This window comes from Folsomia candida, unplaced genomic scaffold, assembly GCF_002217175.1.
Source record: "Folsomia candida strain VU population unplaced genomic scaffold, ASM221717v1 Fcan01_Sc035, whole genome shotgun sequence".
NCBI classification, from domain to species: Eukaryota; Metazoa; Arthropoda; class Collembola; order Entomobryomorpha; family Isotomidae; genus Folsomia; species Folsomia candida.
The window spans coordinates 134,130-150,167 of record NW_019091227.1 but is presented as its reverse complement, the minus strand read 5'-3'; the positions used below and the strand labels follow the sequence as shown (position 1 = coordinate 150,167).

The 16,038-nt window shown below is 34.9% G+C and overlaps 1 protein-coding gene across 1 annotated transcript in view; it reads right to left on the bottom strand.

The window, feature by feature from the left end:
- Window positions 1–16,038, bottom strand: part of LOC118439404 (neuroligin-1-like) — a 114,309-nt gene that overhangs the window by 17,367 nt on the left and 80,904 nt on the right. Inside the window, exons 4-8 of the mRNA XM_035860688.1 lie at window positions 12,508–12,646; window positions 12,397–12,410; window positions 3,789–3,968; window positions 2,641–3,356; window positions 1,745–1,929 (exon numbers count right to left, since the gene is read on the bottom strand). Coding sequence (XP_035716581.1) covers window positions 1,745–1,929; window positions 2,641–3,356; window positions 3,789–3,968; window positions 12,397–12,410; window positions 12,508–12,646 — 1,234 coding nt within the window. The remainder of the gene's footprint in view (window positions 1–1,744; window positions 1,930–2,640; window positions 3,357–3,788; window positions 3,969–12,396; window positions 12,411–12,507; window positions 12,647–16,038) is intronic.

Genomic DNA, 16,038 nt, shown 5'->3' with positions numbered 1-16,038 from the left:
TCATTCACCATTTTTTAGTATTAACTCTCTCCAATTGTTGAGACCGACAAGGAAGGAACTACAACGTCGAAAATAAAGTGTTTTCTCCGTCAGTGTAACACATGCCGGATTTTTTGATGAATCGAGAAAGGACTTTCCCCCGCAAAAGTTTCCCCTCTTCACTGTAATCTTCTTGACGCGATAACAAGGACACGAGCCCACTTCCAGTCGGAAAAAGTCATGTCAATCGACGTATATTTTGCATTTTTTATAAGACATCGTGTCTCGTGAAAAGACCACCTGACCACCTTGTGATCGATTTCTTGAGGAATTTTTACCCCTCGCTATAATTGATGACAACAATTTATGACGTTTTATACCTATGCAAAGAAATTAATACAAAATTGGGCACGAATGTACTAAATTCCTATCAATGAATGAATTTAAATTGTATATTTATATACAAAATTTATAATTTTGATGATCTCAAATAATAATTGTTAAAATTATGAATTTTCCAGTTTTAATTTTTCAGGTCGATTAATGCTGTAAGGACTGAGACAGACCTTGACTGGCTAGTGAGTAGCCAGACGCCACCCGAATCATCATTGATTATGTATTTATATATTTACATGTAAGCAATTATCTAATTAGGTTACATTTACCTATCAGCAGTCAGGATTGACTTGCTGTAGGGTATAAAAGCCCAATCAACTATGTATCTCTTAACCATTCTCTCACTGGCTGCGATAGCTAGCTGAGCTCTGCTAGAGAGTAGCAGCAATAAATCCGATGTATGTTAAAGCGGATGCGTTCACACATGCACTTTCTTCCTCACGCTAACTAAAGCCCTGCGACAGGCCTCTGCAGAGGAGTGCAGAGAACACTAACTGTGTACAGGTCTCACTCTCCACGACCGCATTCGAGTCCGCATCCTCTCAACCAGGCCTGATCCTCTCTCTCTCACTCCCTATTCTACACACATGCACTCAACTGCACCCGTGAATTCGCCGCCCTGCTACTTTCCTCCGTGGTATCAAACCACCAGCATTGGCCTGACAAACCAATAGCGTAGCATTAAAGCCACCTCACAATGCATAGAATGAAATCTATCAACCTTTTTAGAAGGGGGGTAGGGCATCTACCTTATAATTTTTGCTATTTAAACCTCTTAATAAAATGTCTGCGGCATCCACCTCATTCAAAAATTAGAAAATCATTTAAAATCATAACTTCTGAACTTTCTAACCTCAAAATTTTTTATGGAACTCTGTGTACACGAGGTAATTTAGTAACTCGTAAACTTAAACATCAAAAGCGTTCCAAATCATATTTTTTTCCTTTCAAAATATAAAAATTACCCTTCCGAAATTTGTTCACTCTGAATATAATAATATTGCGCGTACTCGTCGCAACTTTTAACTTCGGGTCGCATTATGCAAGCATTTTTTGCGAAATGATGTTGATGAAATGATGTCATGCTACAAAATTGGGGGGATACCTTTGTTGGCAAAACTCCCAAAATTATTAGTCTCACACAAAAATGCTTATCGAAATCTTCGAAATCTTCGAATACAAATTTCGCAAACCTTTTAAATTTGTTCAATGTTCGAAATTTACCATGAACGTTATCGTGAGTACACCCATTACACATATTTATTACGTAATAATTTACATATTAAGCAAATCCTTTATTTTATAGAAATCTCCCCCATTCATTAACATTTCCCGTCGAGAAAATTACGCCACGATTCTCGCAACTTACCCGCTTTTCACAAAGTTGGCGACATAATGAAGCAACATTTCAGCCACGAAGGCGTCCTGCTTGCTGAAGTTTGCGAGGGCGGCGAAGGGCGAAATGTGCTGGTTGAGGCCCAAGGCGGGAATATTGTTCGTCACCGGGAGTCCCATCACGTAAGGCACAATGTCACCCTCCAGACTTCCCAGTCGCTGCAAATGACAGAAACATTTTAGAAAAAAGAAGTTTTCTAAAACTTTTTTTCTGAGTTTGATATCTGCAAATTTTCCGTTAAAAATATTAATTTCCAAGATGAATTTGGATTTCTCGGCAAAAAACATGAAAAATGAAAATAATATTCCTGTGAAAGACGTGATCATATCTCATGCTCAATTAATATACACCGAATTCGAAAAAGTAAATTACGACGTGTGAAACACGCATTTTCATTTCATATTAATAATGAATTTCATAAAAGCTATTGTCTCGCGACCTTAAAAAAATTATCAGTCAAGATTGAATCAATAAGAATTTTAAATCCTGTAAATAATTATGAAATAATTAGAATATTTATGACTTCATTTGATTCAATTTGATCACAAATTTTATCGGAGAAAACTACAACAAAATTGGTATTTAAAAATAATCTCATTTACAAATTGAGTTTGTGCAATTAAAACGTATGGTCTTGCTGCTGCGAGAACGGTCTTGACGCATCTATTTTACTAAATATGTTTTACTAAATCTGTTTTTTAAATCTTGCAATAAATTAGAAAATCATGTATACTGTATCAAAATATCCTTTAAAAATTAAGACTGAGCGTAATTTGGGAAAAAACAAATTTTAATATAATTTTTTGCACACAAAGATAGAAACTTTGCAATTTTGCACAAAAGAAATATTTCAAACATTCTCGTCTCACCTCAAACCCCGCCGACTCCTCCCCAGCTCCTCCCGAATCCTTCGAAACATGTGAAAAATGCATCACCCACGTTTTCGCGCCTCTCTTCGCATGAATCCCTGCGACTTGGAGGCACGGTCCGATCGCCACACAATCACTTAGCGCCTCCACTGTCGAATCCCGAAGCGGGATCGGGTGCAAAATCGGTCTCTCCCAGTCCGTATATTCGTTCCGAACAATTGACAAAATTTCCTGCTGATGATAATTAAACACATTTCTGACCAGCGTTCTCAAAATTTTGTCCCGATGATCCGACTCAAAGCCGGCTCGGAGCTCGTGATCGTTAAGCTCGTGCACGCCCTCTGACGTCGTGAACAGAATTAAAAGCTCCGCGCGCAAAAATTGGTCTTGGACGAAATGTTGGGATGACGACGACGAAGATGACGAAGATTGTCCGCCAGATTCCATCAAGGTTTTTGGGTTATTGAGCAGCACGTTGTCGACGTAAGGGGCGTAGGCGGACAGGAATTTGGGCGACGAAGGCACAAAGGAGATCAGCTCGGAGACATGTTTCTTCCTCAAACAGGGTGCCAAATCAGACTCTGGGTGCGACAAGGGCAACTTGCCGACACACCCGAGCGCCGTGGACAGCTCTTTGGCGACATCTTCTGGGCGACGTTGTAACGCCCAAGGCGACAGGACGGACCCCGAGATTAGAATGGCGCGTTGGAATAAACCTGAAAATTAAGATTATTAGTTTGAATTTGTGCTAAAGTGGCCAACTTTTAAGGTATTTTAATTGATTTTGGTATCAATATTAGCGCTAAAACATAGTCGGAACGTTCATCAGAAAATTATTTTGTACAGCGAGCATAACTTTAAAATTACAGGAGAATAGGAATTTTTATATAATATTTATGGATAGCATAAAATGAGTAAAGTCCTCTCATGAATACGTCGCCTCAATATTTTTTTTGTTAATTTTTTGAGATGTGACGAATAAAGAGTTTGTAATTAATTTTTAAAAAAGTCGTAAATTAGTGGTGTTATTACGCCAAATTTTGTAATTGTAAAAAAGGCTAATTGTTTGAAGGTACAAGATCTGTCATTGTCCCTCTACCATAAACGAAGATCAACGTATTGTGGGAGTATTTAAATAAATTTTTTACCTTTGGCGATTTGAGCGACGAGGAGGAGATTGGCGATGACGGCGCCGGTCCTGTAGCCGAGAAGCGTGATGCGATTCTTGTCCCCGGAAAAGCTGTCCGCGCTTTCCTTCACCCAATGCAACGCCGCGATCACGTCCAGCAGACCAAAGTTCGACTGCTGGTTACTCGTCTTCAAAAAACCTGCACAAAATTGGAGGAAGAAGTTATAAAAAAAATCAACGTATTTTTGTTTGTGCATGATCAATTGGGAAAAATTGTAATATTTCTGGCACACGCTAAATAAATTTGATTAAAATTTACCCAAGTTTGATCACATTTTACCCAACTGTTGAGGCCGAAATGAGATGACACAACTGTTGTGTAAAAATTTCACTCAGGGGTTGAGTAATCCAATTGATCAAAAGTTGAGTAAAATTAACCCAACTAAATCGCGATACGAAAATATGGGTTGACAAGATTTTATACATTAGTTGAGTAAAATTTCACTTTTATTAAGTGAATTTTGCTGAATTATTTGGTAAATTCTGATCAATTATTGAGTAATTTTTTTCCAACAATTTGATAAATTGTGCACAATAAATGGTTGGAATTTAATAATTATTTCAGAGATGATGTTGTTTACCTTTAATAAAAAGTATTGTTTTTATTCATATAAGTCATATTTTAAAATTATTACATAATTATTTTGTACCAAGTTTAACAACTAGAACATGATTAGTACTTAATTTATAAGTCAGGTAGTTGCATATTAATAAACTTAATCTATAGTTATTTGAGATCCAAGTGAAAGAACTGCCGAGGGGGGTGAACGAATTTCTTTAGTTTGATAAATCGAGTGATCGAAGAAGCACCAGACTGGGTAACATTCATCAGGGAATTGAAGTTGAAGCACATGAAACATTTTGAAACAGATATCCACAGCATTAATTAGCGACGACGCTTTCACAAGTTTCCTCTCCACCATAACGTAGGAGTCATGTATTATAAGGGATCCCAATTCTCCGACACACAGAACAAAGGGTTGTTTTCGTCTTGACTCAATTGTCCTAAAATTTTCAATGTCATGTGTTACCTAAATAAACATAACACCGTTGAATTACCAATTATTATTACCTAACAAATCAATAAAATAAATTAGCTAACCGGTACAACTTGTATGAAAAATTCAGCTGACTCTCCCGATGTTATTTTCTTCCTCTTTTTGGATTTCTTTGAATAGGCTGAGCTAGCAGTCAAATATGGCAGTAACACAAGCGCCCCAACCGTCTTGTCATCTTCGTGTAAATAAGTCAATATTAAAAACATTTACAAATCTCAAATTCACAACTAAAATTAGATGATTAACTTTATATTTCTTAATTATTAATTTCTAACCTTTAGACCAATTCGACAAAGGTTTTTTTATGCCGATTTCGTCCAAGTTGGTTTTGATTTTCTCGGCGTAACTGTAGATTTGTACTGAAACTGCTGCCCACTTCAGAAGCATCTTATCACATTTGCCAGGAAATAAAGTCTTGAAGTCCAGCTCAATCTTTGCATAAAGTTATAAGGTGTTCGATAGTTTTTATCAAATTTAAATTTAGTCCGCTTAGAAAGTTGTGACGTTACCATTCCTGGAGTGTCGAGAAGCCTTGGCCATTGGTCCAACATTTCCGCTAAATTATTCGTGTTCCTGAATTGGGATGTTCTCAAGCAGTAGGTCTCAGACATGTATTTAGTGACCTGAGATATGGGGACGGTAGAGTTGAGAAGCCAAGACTTTTTCTCCTCTTCGTCTACAGTTGGATCTGATAAATTCACAAAATTAGTAATTTTTCCCGGAATTTTAAATAATTGTCATGCATAATATGCCTACCCAAAACTTGGCACGATTCCACATTAGGCGGTTGGACTCGACACTTCACTTCATTCTTTCGACGAATATATTTCAATCTGTCCTCAATCAAACCGGATGCTGGAATTCTTCTGTAAATAATTCCATCTGAGCCTTCTCTCTTGGAGTTTGATAACTTCGACTCACTGTAGAATAAATTCTGAAATTGAAGCAAAAAATCTGAATTCAGTGGAAAATATTTTAAATATTTTAAAGTGTTGACATTTTTCTTCCAATTATATCCAATTTTTGAGAGTCTGGGAGCGAAGGAAACAATTGAACTGCAATGCATCGGGGCAAACTTTTCTTTCACGTACTTAGGCGGGCTAAAATTAATCAAAAATTAGTACAACTTATTACTTTGTAAAACATATAAGGTAACGCATAGTTTTGTGAATGATAATTAAGTATTAATTACTAATATGAGTATTGCTTAACAAGATGATTCACGGTCCGTCGTTTTATCAGATTTTTAAGGGCAAAGTTGATCACATTTGTTTCAACGCAATCATCTAAAAGTTTCCTTCCTTTGGTTGTTCCTTTATCAGCGTCAGATGTAAGAATAATCCGCTTAACGTCCTGCTTGACAGAAATAATTTCATTAAAAAGGATAGATTATATCTTACAACTAAACTTACAAATAAGGGATCCGCGACGTTGCAATCTGGAGAAACCGGAATATTTTGTAATTCATCCACAAATATGTTTTCCTCTTGGCGAGGTGGCGTAGCGGTGGGCGGAGTTACCTAGAAGTCATTAATATTTTTAAACAGTTAGCACTTAACCAAACAAATAAAGTTATGTTAACAAATTTACGAACCACTAAGTACTGAACAATATTATCCTCCTGGCTAGACTGGTCACCGTCGGAAATCTGTTGCACGCTGGACGTCACAGATTTCGAATTGGTTCGCTATATAATTAATTATTGAGAGCATCACGATAAAGAAGGGAATTATTATTATAAGCTTATAACTAAATTAACTCAATAGGACAACAAATATTATCCACCGAATCACACTCATCGAACGACCTTACCACTACCAATGGATTTTGAAGGTCAAGTTGTAAGGGGTCAAGTATTTCAGCCTTGTCTTTTTTTCCTACTTTGAAAATGTATCAATATTGAAATTTTTCAACATATTGAATACGAGCAACGGCTAATTTTACACTCTCATCATGAACAAAACACAAAATCACCTGACAAAATTGCAGCCCCGACTCAGAACTTCCAATAAGAAAATAGTTTAGTGGAGAAATCTTTGTACCATTTATTTGAACAAAATCAAGGCAAAATATTTTATTACACTGAGCTGACGATATGGTGGAAAAATCTACATCATCTTTGATGTCCCTAATGTCAAATGTATTGCCGGGTCCAATACTAAGTTGAACTTTTGGCTCAATGTTAATGGAACCAAGTGAAAACGCCATATTTAGGGACATTCGCCTTGCGACACTTTTGGAAATATTCTTGAAGTTGCACGAGTTTTTACCAACCGTTTTAGCAAATCTGTGCTTGGCTTCGAATCTCATACACCAGTAATTTCTGAGTGGGCCTAACTGATTAATTGCGTTTGGATAATGCAATAAGTGATGAAATTTTGGAGTTAAATTATTCCCCGTTAAATCAATATACATCTGATGATGCTCTGCTATTAAGAACTGAAGAAGTAATAATTTTGATCGTGTTATGACTGGAGCCATCACGATGCGTATTATTCTCCGAAATTTAAGTATTAAGTTCCAATATTTATCGTCGGATGGAATTCGGTCACCAAAAACTGCAGGAAAGACGAGAAAGAAATTACTCATTTCTGACGCAGAAAAACAAGACTTTTTGTCGCCGTCAATAATATTTGAGCCTATTTCGGGAAATTTTGTTAAATGATGACCATTTCTCTTCAAGCAACATGACAATCTATGATTAATTTCAACTAGCGAAAAATAATTATTCTGTAAAATATGTTCGAGGACCAGCTTTAATTCAATTATACAAATTCCTTCAAATATGTCGTGCATAATATCGGGGGCAAAGTTAGAAGTAACGTGAAATCCAGCAATCTGATTAATTATGGATAGTTCTTTTATGCCAGTGAGACTAACGTTTTGAACCTCAACATCTTCAGAGTATCCCAATCTATTTCGAATCAACTCTTTTCGCTCCTCCACATCAACGTAGCTCTGTGATTTGGTTGCTTTGCAAAAACGGCAACGGAAATTGGCGTTGAAACTTTCAGAAAATCCAAGGATTGCATGAAGCGCTAGATTATCACCACAAACTTGAAGTAATTGGACATTGCTAAAGGGTGAGTTTTCAAATTCCTCGGATTTAGGCATACTTTTGTTTAATTTATTAAGCTCATTTACAATTGGTGCAAGAATGGAATTCATCCCATATGATTTTATATATTTGGATTTAACAATTAATAGTGGGAATATTGCGGAAAGCTGTGACTTTAAATGAGGAGCAAAATTCGAAATTATGAAGTAAAACATTCCTAATTTGTGGATTTTAGCTTTTGCACCCAATGGATTGCAGATTTCAATATCGTCATAGTAAATTTGGATAAAAAGAGGATTTCCTGTAAAACTACTGACAAATTCCCCTGACTGATAATCCCGTATAATATTTTTATCCTGATTCAGACGTCCTCCGGCATCAGTGACCTCTCTATATTTTTTAAGGGCTACGGGAAGAATATCAGATATCCGGAAGTAGTACATATTGTCAAATTTCTCACGCATCGCTCCTACTGAATTGTCGAATTTGAAATGCGAACCAAGTCGTAGTTCCTGTGCTTCTATAAATATTTTTGTTTTCTCTAAATATTTTTCAATTTGATATTGAGATGAAGTTTGTTTCGGAAATGGTTCCTTTAAAGAGTTTAATTTGATAATAATTTCATCGTGGGAAAGATCTGGTTGTAGGAAAGTCTTAGCAATATCAACAATGCTATTAACCAAAGAATTTGCAGCACAAAGAATTTCCCCAGATTTTACTAGGGGAATTGATCCAGACATTTGAAGTGACCTCATAAATGACAATTTATAATCATTTGTCACTTCATTAATTATTTTGGCAGAATAATCATGACTAAAAAAACTTTCTTGAGACAAAATATTCTCATCATTAAGGTTATTTGTTATTTTTGGAAAACTAAATTGTGAAAGTAATTTTGGGCATATTTTGGCTTGCACGTGTTTTCTAACATTGTTAATATTTGTGAAGGTCATTAAACACAAGGGACAATCTATTCTGGCTGAAGGCCCTGTTATCTCGTGAAAATCCCTGATATGATTCCAAAAAGATTTGAAAGAATTTAAGGAACGATGACACAAGCTACATATATACACATTTTCTTCCTTAACTACACTAACCTTCCTAATTGCACCAATTATTTTTAGTCTGTTTCCTATTGACGGGACCAGCGTGGCAAACAGATGTTCCTCAAGTGAACCAGCAGGGCAGTCGGGAATTTGACGAAGAAGTTCGTCGTCAAAATCATTATCTAAAATTGGAAAAATAAATAATTATAATAATGACCAAGCATTGCACGATTTTTTAATAGTTCGGATGACATAAATAGTACAACACCTATATTTTTCACCAAATATATAATCTTACCTTTAAAAGTTTCCAATAATACTTCCAGTCCAACTGTCTGGAGAATTGATTCCAAAAATTTCGTCATTTCTAGAAATTTTTAACTAATTTGCAGGAACAAAAATCTCCACCTAACTAGAGCGGCGAGGTGGCAAGAAGAACTGAAGAATTTTTGTGCTCGCGGGAAGCGTCATCCAAGACCACACAACTGGTTTGTTAATTTTGATACAAGTGTTGAGTAAAATTTCCTCAACTTATGTATAAAATTTATTCTTTATTGTAGCGAGTTTTTCAACTTTTACGTTGGTTTATTTGTTGCAATTATTTGTAAAAAAAACTAACCAATAATTGAGTAAAAATTAGTCATACATGTAGAAAACCGATTTTTCACAAGTAATGACTACAAAATTTACAACGTTGGGTAAAGATCAATTTATACAACTCCGTTGATTAGTTTTTAGTCTTAGGTTGGAATAATTTGTACCAATGTTGTAGAAAAATTAACCAATTCCACTTTACTCAACCGGTTGTACACAACTTTATTTAGCGTGCAGTTTATAGTCTCGTATTGGCAATATCATCTATGTGGTGGCCTGGTGGCCATAGACTTGTATATATACAAATGTGGTGGTGGTGAAAGGCCATTACAAAAAAGGTGAAATTCTAACAATCAAAAAAAACTTTCAATGCCTCGATCGAAGTCGCGACCAACCATCTGAATTACATAACTCAGCTAAAAATATTACTAATTTCCACAAAACGACGTTACGGCTTGCAAAAAATATATTTAATTGTTAACTAAATTAAAAACTCTTTAAATTAAATTTTGATTTGAACAAAGTGCTTAATTTATAGACAAAATTTAACCCTGAAAAATAGAAACCAGTGAATTTTAAAAATATGCAACATGCATTTCTACCTATGTGTAAGTATTATAGATGTAAAATTTAATTTAAAAACAGACACAATTGAATTTTTCGAAAATTTCATGTACGTGTGGTGCTTTTTATAGTTAAGATGGGAACGATCCTTCTAAAAAATAGATCACATGGTTTTTCTACTACTGGTCGAATAGTAATTTTTGAAATGCGTCTTGGTTCAGATCTGGGTTGTACTTAATTTTCGTGGTGAAAGTCACGTCAGAGAACGTTATGTGATCATAATTACTTTCTCTTTTGCGAAAGCGACTCTTGTCAAGAGTTGGCCCAGTTTTGCGGGACTTTTTCTGACAAGAAAAACTTTATGAGGTGCATGGCTGTCGAGCTTGTTATGTATTCTGCACTCTATAAAATCCGGTGACAAACTTTATCCTAACGGTGATGAAGGAAGATTGATTAATTTACAGTTTGGTGCAAATTTTATTTACCGGCTTTCTCTCTAGTATTTAAAAAAATCACAGTAATAATTTGTTAGACGTTTATCTGTTCGTTGCATTTGCATTGCATCACAAGAAAATTATTTCAATCAAGAAATCTCATATTTTTTACATCAAATTAGTCAATATTTCTTAACATTTTTTCGCAATAGTTTTCCTAATTTTTGAAAAACTTGGAACCCGGTTCTCTATTACAAAATTCAGTTTACTTTATTCCAGGGTTCGGAAAAACCCAGGGTTTTAATCAAGAATTATAAAACCCATGGGTTTTAATGGGTTTTACCATGTTAATTGGGTTTTATTTGGGTTTTAATGGGTTTTATTGGGTTTTATTAGTTTTAAGTAATAACTTAACAAAAATAATTCGGAATTTGTATCTATTCTCAAATTATTTTTGTTTTATAACACTTGAAATCTGTGATGCTAAAGGATGGAGTCAATTGTTGATTTGTTCCGAATTATAATATACTAGAATAGTAATGAAATAAACTGCTTTAGAATGAATTGAGATAACGTCTTCTAACGTATAGGAGATGTATTTAACTTTTAGAATTTAGTTTTAAGGTAAAACTCAATTAAAACCCAATAAAACCCATTAAAACCCAAATAAAACCCACTTAACATGGTAAAACCCAGTGGGTTTTATTCATTTACAACCCATTAAAACCCATTAAAACCCAATAAAACCCAACCCATTAAAACCCAGGTCGGAATACCCTGCTTTATTCATAATTGTTAGATCCTATTTTAGTACAAACTAAAACAAGCTTATACTAAATAAGCATCTCGATTATGTAAATTCGAAATTACAATTCTTATTTTTTTCGGAATGGCGTTAAACTATCGACATATTTTTTTATCATATAATTTTCGTATTTATTTGTGGACAAGGAAAAGTTTTAGCCTATTTTTAAGAGTGAAGCAGTGGGTGGACAGGTGTACATTCCTTGTTTTCCGGTCTCATATTACATTTCACTCATCGCCAGCCAGGTGATAAGAGTTAGCCAAGTTATATAATTTTCTTATTACAGAATGCAACCTGATTCGCTAGGAGCTAATTTTTGCAACCTTCCTGCTTGAAGATTCCTGGTTTTTTTGCGTCACAAACTGGCATGAGTTTTTATTTACGGTATTTTTGTCTAGATTTACATTTGTTTGGCACAAATCAAGTCTTTTTGTGTTTCTTCTAAAGAGTTCACACTTTTAGAAATCTGGTATGAAATCATTACACCCTAGGGTACATATTCGAATCTACTACGGGCATTAGTAATAACGGGAATTACCGTTTACTAATGTTTTGGTAGCAAGAATTTACCACTAAGAAAAAAACTACTGCCAATCAGGTCGGAAGTCATTATCATGTTTTATGTGTCACTACCAGATTTTTAACAATTTAGAAAAAAACAGAGCAGTCTGGTGGCACATTTATAAGGAATATTTTTTTGCGTATTGTGCTGAGAAATTTCGTATAATTCTTGGGTACGTATATATACGACATGTTTAACAATTTGCCAAGTGGAATATTTTTTTTATAAAAAACAGGACAATTCTTAGTTTAGATATGTGATGTTGTAGATATGGTGTATTTGTAAGTTACAACTTGTAACTCCCCCGTAACAAATTTGCGACCACGTGACTTAATATGTGGGACACTTTACCTCTTAAATATTACAATTTCTCATCATAAATCATGAAACGCATGAAATACGTGGGAGTCGAAACTTGAAAAAATTTAAATAATTCCGCTACTCACCTAAAGGGCCCAACCTGAAAATTATATCAACATAAAATATTCATTTAGCCGTTACGTACAAGAATTTAGCGCCAATAGTAACTTGAATTTCAACTCGTCTGTAACTCTGACCTGTAATTGAAGGTGACGACGATATGATTTCCGATGCTGGCGAGGGCCGCCCCATCAAATTCGTTGCCACTCCCCCACTCCCAACTCTCACCGTGAATCACAAGCACGATCGGATAACGGGCGTCGCGGCGGGAATCTTCTGAAATTTAATTTGAAATTCAAATTAATGAGAATTTCAAATTTTATTTGAAAAAATGACGGATTTCGCTCCTTATTTACTATATTTAAAAATAATTTTGAACTTCTTTTTACGATTTAAGAACCGGGTACAAAATACACTTTAAATTTTCACGTTTCGCCTTAGCTCAGTTCTCATCTGTCGAAATTTTCACGTATAACAACGATTTTTTAATGTACCCAAAGTATCTGTTAGTAACCTGGTAAACTTTGCAATTCTTGTAAAATTCTTGTAGAGTCTGTACCAGACGTGCAAATTTGTACAAAATTAATTGACGCCGACATATTCTTTGTCAAGTTTACGAGACTAATAGTCATTTGACTAATGTGTACATCACAATAAAATTTATTATTTTTCTCAAAACTTATTAATATATGAAAAAGATGTTGTACTTTCGATAATGCAGGTTATTATTGATTCACGGTGAAATGTTAAAAGTTGAAAAATAATCAGTGTCTACACCGTATCAAACCTTTTCTGAAATGAATATGCACATCGATTTGTTTAAGGTCACAATAAATTTGTTACCGTATTTTCATAACATTTGTCAACAGGTCTAATTTATTTCCCCAACTTTTTCCCCAACTTACGCAATTTTTTACTGTGTTACAAATACCTATCTACGTGAATTGGCTGAATGAAACTCCACCTTATTTTCTGTCCTACATCGACTACAAGTTTCACTCACTTTTTCTCCCTCTAATAAATTTCACTTTGTCCCCGCTTATTAATAAAATAAAACCCTGTAATCAAGGCAAGTCGTAATTACTACTTTCTAGCCAAGTTTCCCGCACCAGTGTTACCGGCACCCCGTAAAAAATGCGGTAACAAAACAGCCATATGATACAAAACAAGGTTAAAAAACAACTTATGTAAAAAGTAATTTTGTTAGAGTCACTTGATGATCATCACTTGAAAAAGTAAAATTGCAAAAATTTCTAAATTTCTAATCTTCCTTGGAAACATTCATAAAACCTTGTAAAAGTTTGCCAGCTTACAGAATCTTTGCATTTTTGATTTTACAATGTCATCAAGCCCTGCGTGAATTGTCTCCATATATCAGAAATTGTAGGAAAGGTAAAAACCTGTGAATTCTGGTACAAGGTAAAGAATTTCAGAAACGTAAGTATTTTTCAAAAATTAAGGAGCTGGATTTGTACTTGGCTAAATATTTGGCATTGCAATTTATAAAATCATAGGAAATAGTCGTAGTAAGCAGTTTGATATAGCAGTACTAAATTTCACTCGAGCATAATTTATTAATTTTATCCTAAGTTGTCGTCCATTTCCAAGAATATGCAATGATTTAACGCCGAGAAAATTTGTGTCGAGATTCGTTCTTAGTTTTAAGTTCTGTAGATTTCACGTAACTCCATTGCTCTTGTAAAATATAAATTGATATGGAATTATCCAAGCGTCATTCGCCTTAGTCGACCGACACAACATGATACCAGTAATCAGTATCAAGAATTTCATCACGAATTTAAACGCGTTCGAGATAAATTGGTTTTTGGATAACAAATCGTTTTTACTCGGGTACAATTTGGTTACGTAATTTTGTAATTTGGTTACAATATGGTTACCGCATTATTTAGTGAACCCACAACTCATTGCATTATACACAAATTCCTGTCCACATTTAGTTGGTTGGGTAAGGAGGAGAAAGCTGGGGGTGTAATTAGTCAGCTTTCTCTCACCGAGCAAAACGACCAACTTTTCCTCATCATCATTATTTAGTGCACATTTCACTCAATTCACTTTACGACGCGAGACAGCCCGTTCCGCAAACAAGGATGAAAACAGGACCGAGAACAAACCACGAGGAAGAATAAAACCGAATTGGATTGGGTCCGATTACTGGTCAAGCTATAAATAAAATGGGATCGTTTCATTATTATTATTGTTTTCGGGTGACCGAGAAAATTACCAGGGTTCGGAAATTCCTTCTTCTTTTTAAAATAGACATCTATATTATAAGCTGGAAATGTTTGTCTGCAACGGAAGTGAAAGTAATTTTCCGTGACGGAAACGGAAGTGGGGAGAGTTTTACTTCCCTTTCCAACAGACTTTTAAGCTTCAAATATAGATACAATAACAAAAAATTCGGTGGAATTATGAACAATCCCAATTAATTTTCATCAAAATCAAATAAGCCCGTCGCCCGGCGGGAGACGGGCTTATACGCTAGTATACAATGAAATAATCTTTTTCGTGCCCCAAGATGTATTTTTATAAACTTTGAATTTTCAAGTTAAATTTATTGGCATATTTTTCACAATTTTGTCAGCATTGTGAATACGACGGGAGGTTGTCCGGCATGCAATTTTACCAGAAGCAAGATGCCAAAATTGTACCACATTTAAGTGCTTTATTTTCACACAATTTTCACACAATTTTCTGTCCCCTTATCACGTTTGACGTTAGAAAAAACTTTCCAGGAAATATTTTTATTTCAGAGGAGAGCAATTAAATTGCAAAATTTCAACTTTTTTACCAAAAATTTTTAAAAAAGTTCAAACTTTGACGTCGATTTCGGATAAAATAATATTGATAAGCCGACATTAGCAAAATATATACTTCAGGTCTCGCCGAGATAATTACTACTCGTAAGAATAAATCAGTTGCAATGTAAACAATTTTTAAATCAAACATAGTAATTCACAGAAATTTTACAGCGTTAGATCAATTGTTGTAAAAAAAATTGAAAATTACAATAATTAGCTTAAATTTAAAGATACCCAAAATTATTGAAATTTCAATTATACAATTTCAATTTTATATTACCCAAATCGATAGACACGCAATGTGGTCACCACGATCTGATCAGATCCTTCGGTTCCGTAGTGTAGCTTATTAGTCAAAAGCTTAGCATTATAAATATTTTAAATGATCACCAAGTTATCGCCAAATAATGCTAAAACAATTGCAATATTTTGCGAGAATTGTTACACATGTTTTACGAACCCTTCTCCATGGTTGACTTCATGTCGTGATTTCTTTCAGCTGACCTGACCAGACAAACCCGAAAACGGTGGCTAGTTTGCTAACGAGGAAAGTTGTACGGATTATTTACTTACTTTGTCATGCACTTCTTGTTCCTTACCTGGCTCCCGTTTCTCTACATATCAAACTCACGTTTTGTGCCGTGACGAGGCAAAACTTTGAGAAGGTCTCACTCGCCGTAAAATAACAATTATACAAACTAAACTGCTGACTAATCTGTAATTAATTGGACTTTCTTATCCCTTTCGCCACTAAATGCACAATTCTAATCTGCACGAACCCATTTCCTAGAACAGAAACCATTTCCTCCGATGCGACGTGATTAACAGGGACGTCGTGACTAATTTCTA